General features: G+C 34.3%; 1 protein-coding gene across 1 annotated transcript; it reads right to left on the bottom strand.

The window, feature by feature from the left end:
- Positions 1-3,860: 3,860 nt before the first annotated feature.
- Positions 3,861-5,766, bottom strand: LOC141404935 (uncharacterized). The gene is made up of 2 exons (XM_073988779.1): positions 5,431-5,766; positions 3,861-4,597 (listed from the first exon to the last, which is right to left on the bottom strand). The coding sequence occupies exons 1-2, from the start codon at positions 5,581-5,583 to the stop codon at positions 3,977-3,979; spliced, it is 774 nt and encodes a 257-aa protein (XP_073844880.1). The 5' UTR covers positions 5,584-5,766; the 3' UTR covers positions 3,861-3,976.
- Between the last annotated feature and the right edge of the window lie 5,891 nt (positions 5,767-11,657).

The following is an 11,657-nucleotide window of genomic DNA, read 5'->3' as shown; positions in this document are numbered from 1 at the left end:
TGATTTTATTTCCCAAAAACACACTAAAATTATATAAAATAAGAAAGCAGAAATTGTCATGGCGTCATTTGTCTGAATAAAATATTTAATAAAAACCTAAATCCATCCCGAATCTGCGTTTGATAATATATATACTAAATAAAAATGTCCACTGTTTCCGTAGCAATATTTTTTTATGTAATAAAACAAGCATATAAAGCTCAGCCTTTATATGACTCGGCTACCAAGAATGAATGTGACTAAAAAACGAGACGAATAGAATTTTTTACAAAAGCAGGGATAAAACACATCCGGGCATGTACTGAAATTCACCGTATATCCATTTCACATCACACCTGTGAAAGCAATTGTTGTTCCGTATTTCACGTGAAAAGAGCTTTCATATTTCACGAAAGAACTTTGGAAAGCCTTATTACAGCTTTCAAACTCTATCATTAACAATGAACAAATAAGAGTCTGTGATGGCGCATCAACGAATACACATGCGTGTGTGTATGTAGGCATTGTTCTTTTGATTGTTTACGAAACAGACGTAAACAAAGAAACGAACTTCTACAAAAGAGCGCGTGCATGTTGAATTTGGTACTTTAAGAAAAAAATTTTTAAATGATATTTTGTTAAGAAAAATAAATATTTTTTTTAAATGCTAATAAAAAACACATTAAATTTTAGTCCTATGCAGTTTTTTGTAGAAAATTTCAATCAGTTTCTTTAAAAAATAAGAATTCACTCAGCTCTCGCAATCAAAATTACAGTGTGAAGAATACACCCCAACTAGGTGTAAAGTGTGTTGCAGAGCAGCTTTAGGTGTGTTTGATACAAGTGAGGTGCAGAGGTGAATGCCAGAACATGCCCGATCGTATTTAATCAGCCCTATTCTGAACATTCCCATGGGAGCTGTTTCCCATGGGATCAAAATTTAACATTCCAACGCTTTCCATATTCTCTTCTCAACGACGTGGGAGCAGTAAAAAAAATGGGAGAAGAAATTGCGAAATTAGTTACACCAAATTAGTACAGCATACTTTTGGGGGCTGTAATTTTGTTTTATAATACAAAATATATTTGCATTAAATTCACGGTTTTTGAATTAAGTACAACCCACCTAATTCAACAGCCGTGCAGTAAATTATGGTTTTTTTAAAGTGAATGGTGTCAAACGTTGTGTGTTGTGTTGTACTAATAAGCACATTTTCTTCAAAATGTGCGAACTGTAGTGCGATTATCTAACTCATTTTTTGAGTTACCGACAAAAATCGGTAAAATTAAAACGGAAGAACTTTACGACGCTGGTCGCTTACTTGCCTAAAAATATCGTTAATCACCGAAATTATAAGCATTCTAATTTTACCGATTTTAGTCGGTAACTCCAAAAATGAGTTAGAGAATCGCACTACCGATGTAAGCATTTTTTAATTGTTAGGTCTCGGTCCACACTATAGTGATTTCATTGAAAAAATTGCATGAAATTATGCGTCTCTAGAATCTAGATCGACTTTCATAGTAGAGTAAAATCATAAAATTGCTGTAGTGGGGAATTCGATTTAAGAACGCCTAATTTCATGAAATTTTTTAATGAAATTCACGCTAGTGTGGACCGGGACTAGGCAAATATACTTTTTGTGTATAATATAATAGGAACTTTTTAAGTTTGTAACAAATTTAAAAATTGTATGTTGGTGTCCATTCGGAATAATTTGAGTTAGGGGTTTAACGAGTATATCGCTACCCAGCGAAAAGTTTGCCTCCAAAGAGGCAGTTAAATGATATGTACAAGTGATTTGGAAGAGCATCAAATTATGCATTTTCACTCATGATTTTTACAAGGGAGTGACCCGGAAAGAGGCACTCCATTGCACCGCATTTTAACTGACCCATTGGCATTGTATTTTAACTGAACCTTTGGCACTGCATTTTAACTGACCCTTTGGCATTGCATTTTAACTGAACCTTTGGCACTGCATTTTAACTGACCCTTTGGCATTGCATTTTAACTGACCCTTTGGGGTAGAATATGAGGCAGTCCAGAGCACGTGTTTTGAATAACAAAATAAAATGCATTTATTAATTGTGTAAAACAAAAATATTAATAACTTTATTAAATTAACACAAATTATGAAAATTCTCTATTGAATTCAATCGCAAACATGTGTTTCCTCTGCTCTTTATTTAATCCAAGCTTAAGTGCTTTTGCTTCATCTGCTAAATGGGTTTGATATTGTCTTCCCATCACCAGTTAAGATTTCGACATGTACTCCAACGGCACTCCATTGGGAAATTTTCTTCTCGTGAGTTACCGGAAAAATGTTAACAAATTAAATATTATTTAGTTTGTATTAACAAATGTTTGGAAATGTTAACACGATTATCTCCTTTTGGAAATGTATTCCGGTGCCTGTAGAGATGTAAAAACTGATTTATGTACATGTAGTGATCTCTAACAACTGCTAATAAAATGTAGTGAACGGAGTGCCTTTTTCACGACTACGTTTGCACTGCATCCGGATGCTGTTAAATTGTGAGGAATTGGGGTGCCTTTTTCATGACTCCGTTGAACTGCCTCCGGATGTTGTTAAAATGTGACAAATGGATGTGATTCTTTGGATTGCATCCAAATGCGGTTAAAATCCGAGGAATGGAGTGCCTTTTTCACGACTCCGTTTGAACTGCATAAAAACATGCTGTGAAAGAACTAGGCTACATTGCACTACTTCCAATTTATTTTGCTGGGTAGTTTTATTTATTCCTAATGATCGCTAGACCTCGTATTTTGCATATTAAAAAAATCAATAAGATAAATTCTTATATTTTTTTCCGATTATTACATATTTTTGCGTGTTATTATTACATATTCATAATCGGTATTATGAAAAACAAAAACATCAGTTTTTAAGAATTGCTTTGGCTACAAAAATTAATAGAATTGTTAATAGATCATCACGGTGCTCTTGTAACAACTATAAATGAAAGGTGCTTACACCTGGGAAGTTTTTGCGGATTCTGAAACTATAATGTTCATCGCAGAAGCGCTTTTTAAATAAATCGTGATTCAAGTTGAAATTTTAAGGGGTTTTTTAGGTTTGCACGATTTGGCTTGGAAACCGCTAGACCTATCGAAATGGGACAATAGAAAATATTGTTGCTATGAAAATTCTCTACAAGAATGACCATTTTGGTATCTTCGTATGTTTTACCGTTTTTGATATATAGAAGTTCTAATTGGGACAATATACTGACTGTATCGTCTCCTTATAAAACAATCAGCCTTATTACGGTTGGCCAAATACCAAATTTCAAAGAATTCTTTTGGTAAAAAAATTAATGGAATTGTTAGTAGATCATGTTTAAACTTTCAATCCAAAAGAAAAACCAATCCTACAGTTTTTACAATCAAAATAATTGTTTGGCATAGACGTTTTTGTAGTCATTGGCGTAGTCGTTGTCGTAGGGTTATTGTATGGTATCGCGAAAAATTTACGACAACGACAGTTATTTTCTCATACAAAATTAAAAAATATGTTTTAATTAATTGTAATTGTAATAATTAATTTTAATTGTAAAATAATTCGTTCGAAATCATCTTTTGAACAAGAACTAAGAAATTTGCATTGCTTGAATCGTTATACGAGGACTCTAACAGATTTTCAATAGAAAGTTTGTCATCTGATAAAAACACGAAATTTGTCATACGAAAATGAATAAAACAATTAAATTTTTTAGTAATTTTAGTTATTTTCCAATATAGGTATTTCAATAATCATCGCCAAAAAATTCTTTTGAAATTGATTTGTTTTTATATGCAGTCGTTAACAAAATCGATCACTCCTAAATGCTTACGAATATAGACGAACGAACAAAAATTAGTTACAAAAAAGGGGGGTTTATTGTAATAATTATCATTTTTTGTAGTTTCATAAAAAGTATTTATTTGTACAAATTCAAATTATGCTTAATTTTGTTAGCATGTTTCCTAAGGCTATTTCTCGTTTTCTGTATCATCCTTGGTTTCTGCTTTAGACACCGAAGTTATTTCGTCCGAGTTTGCATCTTTGTCTTGCCTTAAGTCATCGGAGAGGTTTATAGTTGTATCAGTTGTACGATTATCAGTACTGTTGTTGTTTTTAGAAAGCTCATCTAATGATCCTTTTTCAGTACATTCATTTGCAGATTGGGTTGATGGTATATCGTCATTAGTTCTTTTACTACCATCATTTTCTTCGTTATCCTCACTACAATCACTGGACGTGTTACCGTCTTCATTGCTCTTCGTCGATTTGTCGCCAGTATTTTGTTGTTTCGGTTTCTTTGCTCTTTGTTTCTTCTTAAGGCGTTTGGCTCTCTTTTTTGCAGTTTTTTCTTCCGCTTTCCGACGATTTTCCTCTATTTTCTGTTGATACTCATCGTCTAATTGTTCTTGTAAACTTTTCTGTTGAATCATTTTTTGACGTGCATATTCCTTGCGGCGCAAATGTCGGTACACATGGAATTCTCCAGAACCTGCTCCCGCACTAGAACCCATAACATTTCGTACAAAAGTAGGAACGCTTGCCATATAGTCTTTTTCTCTGCGATGTTCCGGAATGATGACAGGTTTATCCTATGACGAAAAAAAGTTTATTTTATTAATATGTACATATACATATTTCATTAAGTGTGAACATATTACAAAATCATCGATCATCTACTAAGTGTATGCAAATTAAACTCTTATGAAAATATTAAGAAAGGTAAGAATACATTTTTATAATATTGTTTTTATCAAACCGCCTGGAAAGAAAAATCTATTTCTATGTAGGATAGGCTTTCAAACACCTCGATTTTCTGCCGAATACTAAGACACCATCCTGTGAAGTACTAAACGTCTTCGTCATAAGTAAGCAAAAGTTCGAATATTGATACGGCTCAAAAATTTTCATTTCATTTATTTGAGCTGATGCAGCCATGTTGTGCTACAATTTATCATTCATTAATCAGAGATACTTTAACTGAAGATAACATGACGTTCTGGCATTATATACATACAGAAGGAACGACGAATCTTACTGCTATCAAGTCAGGGACTATAAACAGGCATACGATTCATTTTCTACATGCTATAGGTAACATTTCCTTACATAAGCAATTACTTATTATGGCCTGGAAAAAAACATCCATTCTTCTCTTTTTAATTTTTTTGAGTCTTATTTTTCATGCACCTTACGGTATATTGAAAACTTTAGTTTAAGAATATTTATCTGCCAGGTGTCGCTAAAGGGAAGGGACAAAATTCCTTTACCAACCCTTCGCAGAAAAAAAAAAAATACAAAAATTTCCTTTAAATCGTAAGATTTTTTAAGTAGCCAGCCTTCGAAAGGAAATATATGACCGCTTTATAACTATGATTCTTCGGAACCTGCTTAAGCCTGAAATCTACAGGCAGGTATTACTTACTGGGTTTTTCATCAGCTTTTCGAGTTTAAGACGTTGTAAATCTATGGCAGATTTTATTATAGGTCTTGGTTTCTTTTCCCCATCACTGTCATTATCCGATTTCGCCGAATCCTTTCTTTCAGGCTCCTTTACCAAGTTTTTAATAAGTGACATTTTAGTCTATTTGCGATTTTATGCGGAAAAATATATAGTTATTTTATTCCTTTGGAACTAACAAATATACCATCTTATCAATCTGCGCCTGTAATTGCAAGCAAGTTATTATTTTTTTCATACTAACTTCAACTCCCTAACAATTATTGAATTATTTGCTTATTTATGAGAATTAGACCTGACAAACTATCGATAGCACTATTATTTTTGGCGTAATATCGATAGTTGTTTTTATATCGATATTATCAATCGTGGTAGAAAAATTACAGGTAGGCCCATGGTACTAGAGCTGGCAAACCATCGATATTCCCAACATTAGATATTTTCGATATAATGTTTTAAAATATCGATTGGTATCGATATTATCGTTAAGTTGTCATCGCCATTAATTTGGACATGAAAATGGCGGAAATGTCAATGGTTTTCTTGAAATTAGGCAAAAGTAGTTCACAGAAATGTAAAGGAGAATAAACAATGCTTTTATTTTATAAAAAATGTAAAAAATACATTTTATTTCAGCGAAAAATGTGTACGTGTGACTACGGACTTACTTTCTTGCACACACATAACCGAAAAACAGCGAAATTTCTATTTATTTCAATGGATTTCAGGTTAGGGGTTTTTATTCCGATAATATCGATAGGCAAAACTATCTATCGATATTGAATTTTTAAATAACAATCGATATTATCGATAGTGCCATCGATTTTTTGCCAGCTCTACATGGTACAATCAGTCCCGGTAGAGCTGGCAAACCATCGATATTCCCAACATTAGATATTTTCGATATAATGTTTTAAAATATCGATTGCTATCGATATTATCGTTAAGTTGTCATCGCCTTTAATTTGGAAATGAAAATAGCAAAAATGTCAATGATTTTCTTGAAATTATGCAAAAGTAGTTCACAGAAATGTAAATGAGAATAAACAACTGCTTTTATTTTATAAAAAAATGTAAAAAAATACATTTTATTATACCGAAAAATGTGTACGTGTGACTACGGACTTACTTTCTTACACACACATAACCGAAAATCAGCGAAATTTCTATTTATTTCTATGGATTGCAGGTTAGGGGCTTTTATTCCGATAATATCGATAGGCAAAACTATCTATCGATATTGAATTTTTAAATAATAATCGATATTATCGATAGTGCCATCGATTTTTTGCCAGCTCTAAGTCCCGGTCCATACTAGAGTGATTTGATTGAAAAAATTTCGTGAAATTATGCGTCTCTAGATCGACTTACATAGTAGAGTAGAATCATAAAATTGCTGTAGTGTGGAATTCGATTTAAGAACTCCTAATTTCATGAAATTTTTTGAAAAATCAAAACAAAAAACCATATCATGGTACAATTAATTAGGTAGAAACATCGGCGAATTGCTACAACAAAGCAACTTTTTTTTGTAATGTAAACTGTCAAAATTTTCGCCAAATGGTTTCTTCTTGTCTCTTTTTATCGCTTGTGTTTGTACAGTGAAGTGAACACATGCTATCTCTTACTTACCGAATCATATGTTTTTTTGTTTTGTTTTTTCATAGCGAATTCCTAGTTTTTTGACGTTTTAGATTCGATCAGCTGGGCTGAGGCATCTACCTAAGTAATTGTACCATGAACCATATGATTCGGTAAGTAAGAGATAGCATGTCTACACTTTATAGACAAACACAAGCGATAAAAAGAGACAACAAGAGACCATTTGGCGAAAATTTTGACAGTTTACATTACAAAAAAAGTTGCTTTGTTGTAGCAATTCGCCGATGCATCTACCTTTCTTATTGTACCATGGTAGACATGCTATCTCTTACTTACCGAATCATATGGGTTTTTGTTTTGATTTTTCATGGCGAATTCATAGTTTTTTGAAGTTTTAGATTCGATCAGCTGGGCTGAGGCATATACCTTTCTAATTGTACCATGGCTAGTGTGGACCGGGACAACCATTACAAGTCCTCCATCAAGCGAATTCAAAACATTTTAAATGTCAAAATTTATAAACAGAGGCGGACAAATTTTTGAGGCGAATTTCTTTTCTGTCAATTCAGGTGGATACATACAAAACATTTCCGAGAAAAAGTTGTTCCCGTAGTTATTTTTGTTTGACGAAAAAGAAAATATCAGCTGATCGAACTTGAAATGCTAAAATAAGTTTTTGTACATTAAATTCTCATACAAAACACAACAAATGCTGACTTTTTACATGTATAACATTAGGTTTATTTGTTTTCTGTTTTCGAGATACATCTACCTGTTTCTGTACAGTTTGACATTTCTGTACCTCACAGCGAATTCAAATGACAAATACGAATTTTGACAGCTCAAATCGAAATCATCTGATTTTGCTGGAGGACCTATAATTGGGCCATGGCTACAACCATGGTACAATAAGAAAGATAGATGCATCGGCGAATTGCTACAACAAAGCAACTTTTTTTGTAATGTAAACTGTCAAAATTTTCGCCAAATGGTCTCTTGTTGTCTCTTTTTATCGCTTGTGTTTGTCTATAAAGTGTAGACATGCTATCTCTTACTTACCGAATCATATGGTTTTTTGTTTTGATTTTTCATGGCGAATTCCTAGTTTTTTGACGTTTTAGATTCGATCAGCTGGGCTGAGGCATCTACCTTTCTAATTGTACCATGGCTACAACCATGGTAGAATAAAGTAAAGGTAGGCCACAGCTAACAGCTGATTACAACTTTTTTCTTTTTATGGCCTAATCTGTCAAAAGCAGGGTTGACATTTTGTGCTGTTTTTGACATTATGCAATCATAAAGGTAGATGCATCGCTGAATTGTTCCAACAAAAACTTCTGCTGTAACACAATATCTTAAAATTGAAAACAAGGACAAAAAAATGTGTATTCGCGTGGTAAAATAAAATTGTTGATTTTTTTAGCAAAACTTACGAATCAACGATCTATCAAATATTGATATTAATTTAAATTTGTTCCAAAAGTACGCGAATGTAAAAATTACAATTTTTGTAAAAATTATGCTGACAATTTTCTGCAAATCGGATGCCAGCAACCACGATGTCAGATTAGCCAAACTTGTCAAGTAGAAAATAAGTGAATGACATTTTTCACTGTCATAAGTTTGGGAAGAACTTTTGCTATTTTTGGAACACTTTTCCAACAAGAATATTCTGGAGCCTAGCTAAAGAAATGTTTTTACACTATATGGCACTTTTAACATATAAAAAGTGAAGCTTTACGTTCCATATGCTTTTGTAATACGGGATAGCTATGCAGGTACATCTACCATTATTATTGTACCATGCATGGTACAATAAAGTAGAGGTAGGCCAGGTATGAAAATCACTGAGAAATGCCACCCTGCAGCCATGGCTTAAAACGTCAAATGGCATGGTACAATAATAATGGTAGATGTATCTGCATAGTCTTGTGTCAGACTATGAAAATTTTCATGAAAATGTTTTGAGCTTATGGGTAAGAAGGGAGAAAGGGAGCTCCTTCACCTCCGCTCTCTCCTAAAAGCTAAAATATTTTCATGTATTATTTTCAGTGTCTGGCACAAGAGATAGCTATCCCGTATTACAAAAACATTAGGAACTTCGAGCTTCACTTTTTATATGTTAAAGTGCCCCAGCAAAATGTTCGATGCCAAAGATGACATTCAATCATGGGTGCAAGTGATCTAGCATGTCATCTTTTTAGCATCTTCATCGATGAATTTTATATGAGCGTGGACCCCAAAAGATTGTTATGTTAACCTTGTATAACAACGGCGTAAGCCGCTGCGTATACGACGTCGTGATTGTGTGCATTACAGCACACAGTCATCGTGTGTTCTTCTTCACACAATTTTTGTTTTTCTTTTTTGTCGATGTGGCATCACTGCTAATTGCAAATGTCAGGCACCAAAGACAACGACAAATTGCAATCATTCTAATAAAATTGTGGTGGCGGCAACATCCCTGAAAAGAAAAAAAAATTAAAAAAAGTGTAATTCGTGAATATTGGGAAGTAAATCCCAATCTCACTCAATTCGCATAACGAATAAGTAATTTCCCAATTGGAAAATTATTTCATAGCCCCAAGCAAGGGTAAAACCATAAGAAACGGTGAGTTTAGTGGAAAAGAAAATTTGTTGAATTCAATTATAAAGAATTCGTGTTTTTTTCCTGATTGCAGTTGTGAAATTCATAATTACACGTGTTGCCGCATTTGTGCACTACAACCACCGGCAGATAACCTCGCTTAATTAGTGCAACGGCGAACAAATTAGTTGAGGAAAACCAACCATCGTTTTAGCCCGCTTTATGGAACAATTAAACAATTTGCAATAAAAAGGAAAATTAAATCCGCCACCACAGCCTAGAATTTTTTTTGTCGGCCATTATCCACGTTGTGTAACTAACGTTACATTAAGCCACCACCACCACCTCGACAAATAGAACTTTCTGGAATTTTTTGCCAGCATTCCCGTTTGCGACACATTTAATACATTCGCATTTACTGCCTACAATAATAACTGGCAGTGTCAAAATCTGCAATTGGAAGGCGCTACTGATTATTTGATTAGAACATTCCCGAATATTACCATCGTCCGAGGCGGCCCTAACCACAAAAGGCAACAACTATTCAACAGCTGGGTACATAAACAAATACTGCTGCTTCTCCTGAATTAATTGTTACTATCCCATCACCCACCCGGTCTTATATCCCCATATGGATTTACATCGCGGGACGGATAAGCAGATAAGTAGACGATGAAAAGTGTCTTTTGTTAAGTACCAGTGCATTTAGTGTTGTATATGTTAGCCTATTCCTGTACCTTCCCAGTCATACACCGGGAATGGTAAACATTCATTTTTCTATTCTGAAGTCGACGGTCAGCCGACTATAACTTCCAAATATTTATTTTCAATTTGGATTCCAAATTCTGAACTTTAGCGCCAATCCAATAAGCGCACGTGGATGACTTGTATATAAGTCTTATATATTTGTGTATGTGTATGATTGTATATAATATTAGTAACGGTAATGTCCGCGGGTAGTAGAGTGTTCGTACATTTATAAAATCGGTACAGTAACCACATGTTGGTACAGTAAATTATAGTGAGGTACGTTTATACAAGGTATACATATTCCATGGTAGAATGATAAAAGGTAGTCGCATCTGCCAAATTCAGGTAAATACAACCCTGTATGTATGTACGGGAGCGTGTCAAATACAGAACAACAATAATGTGAAATGACATTTCATAACAAAATTCAAAAACATTTATTTGTGATTATTTTTATGTTATATTGAATATATCAACAAATCCCATGGCTGGTAAGGCGCACATATAAAAACCAATTTCAACACCACAAAGTCTCAACAACCCCACACTTCTAGATGCTGCGGAAACGAAACGATTGGGAAATTAATCAAAATAACAAAAGAATCTTCATGCAACAACACCGAATATATGTATTTATATGAAGTAATTGACTGTGGAAACTTCTTGGGTTCAATCAAATCGAATGCACAAAGTCAAGGATGACATACATTTTGGAAAAGCCGCAGCTGCATCAATTTCAAACAGATTAACTACAGTATCAACAAATCAAGCCGCATCGACATAATCACATAATTATTAATGAATGGACCGGTCTGTGGTAAGATATGCGGCGCCAGCGTGGTACGAAAATGTTAGTAGTAGAAGAATATCCAAACGTGCCAGAATGTCGCCCTTGGACAGAGTGAGGATACGAAGATTTTACCGATAAATCAACACAACAAGATGTCGATGCAGTCAGTACCTGTTTGTTTATGTTTTTACCGCCGTGAGCATCCCGTCACGATCATGTAGACAGGCTTCCCCATCCAAGCAATTTAGTAGAGATTTTCATGACCTAGAGAGAGAGGTCCAATGGTATAAACGAGAATTTCTAGATCAAGACTTTCAGGCCGACTTGAATAGCATTCATACTGACGCAGTTGCGCAGGCCTACAAAGGTACAGTGGTTTTAGCCCAGTTAAGATCCGGGCGATGCAGCCGCCCAATTCATATTGGGCCCGAATTGATGCCACGATACCCAACACATCCCCGG

Source organism: Musca autumnalis, unplaced genomic scaffold (genome assembly GCF_047663935.1).
Source record: "Musca autumnalis isolate F117 unplaced genomic scaffold, ASM4766393v1 scaffold_5, whole genome shotgun sequence".
Classification (NCBI taxonomy): Eukaryota; Metazoa; Arthropoda; class Insecta; order Diptera; family Muscidae; genus Musca; species Musca autumnalis.
Note: the sequence above shows the minus strand (reverse complement) of the source record. Positions and strands in the feature narration are given on the sequence as shown.

What these genes read in the sequence shown, in the direction of transcription:
- LOC141404935 (XM_073988779.1), bottom strand. Translation starts at nt 5,583, where the DNA reads ATGTCACTTATTAAAAACTTGGTAAAGGAGCCTGAAAGAAAGGATTCG. An exon ending in AAAAGCTGATGAAAAACCCA is followed by an intron (nt 4,598 to 5,430) that starts GTAAGTAATACC and finishes TTTTCGTCATAG; the next exon opens with GATAAACCTGTCATCATTCC.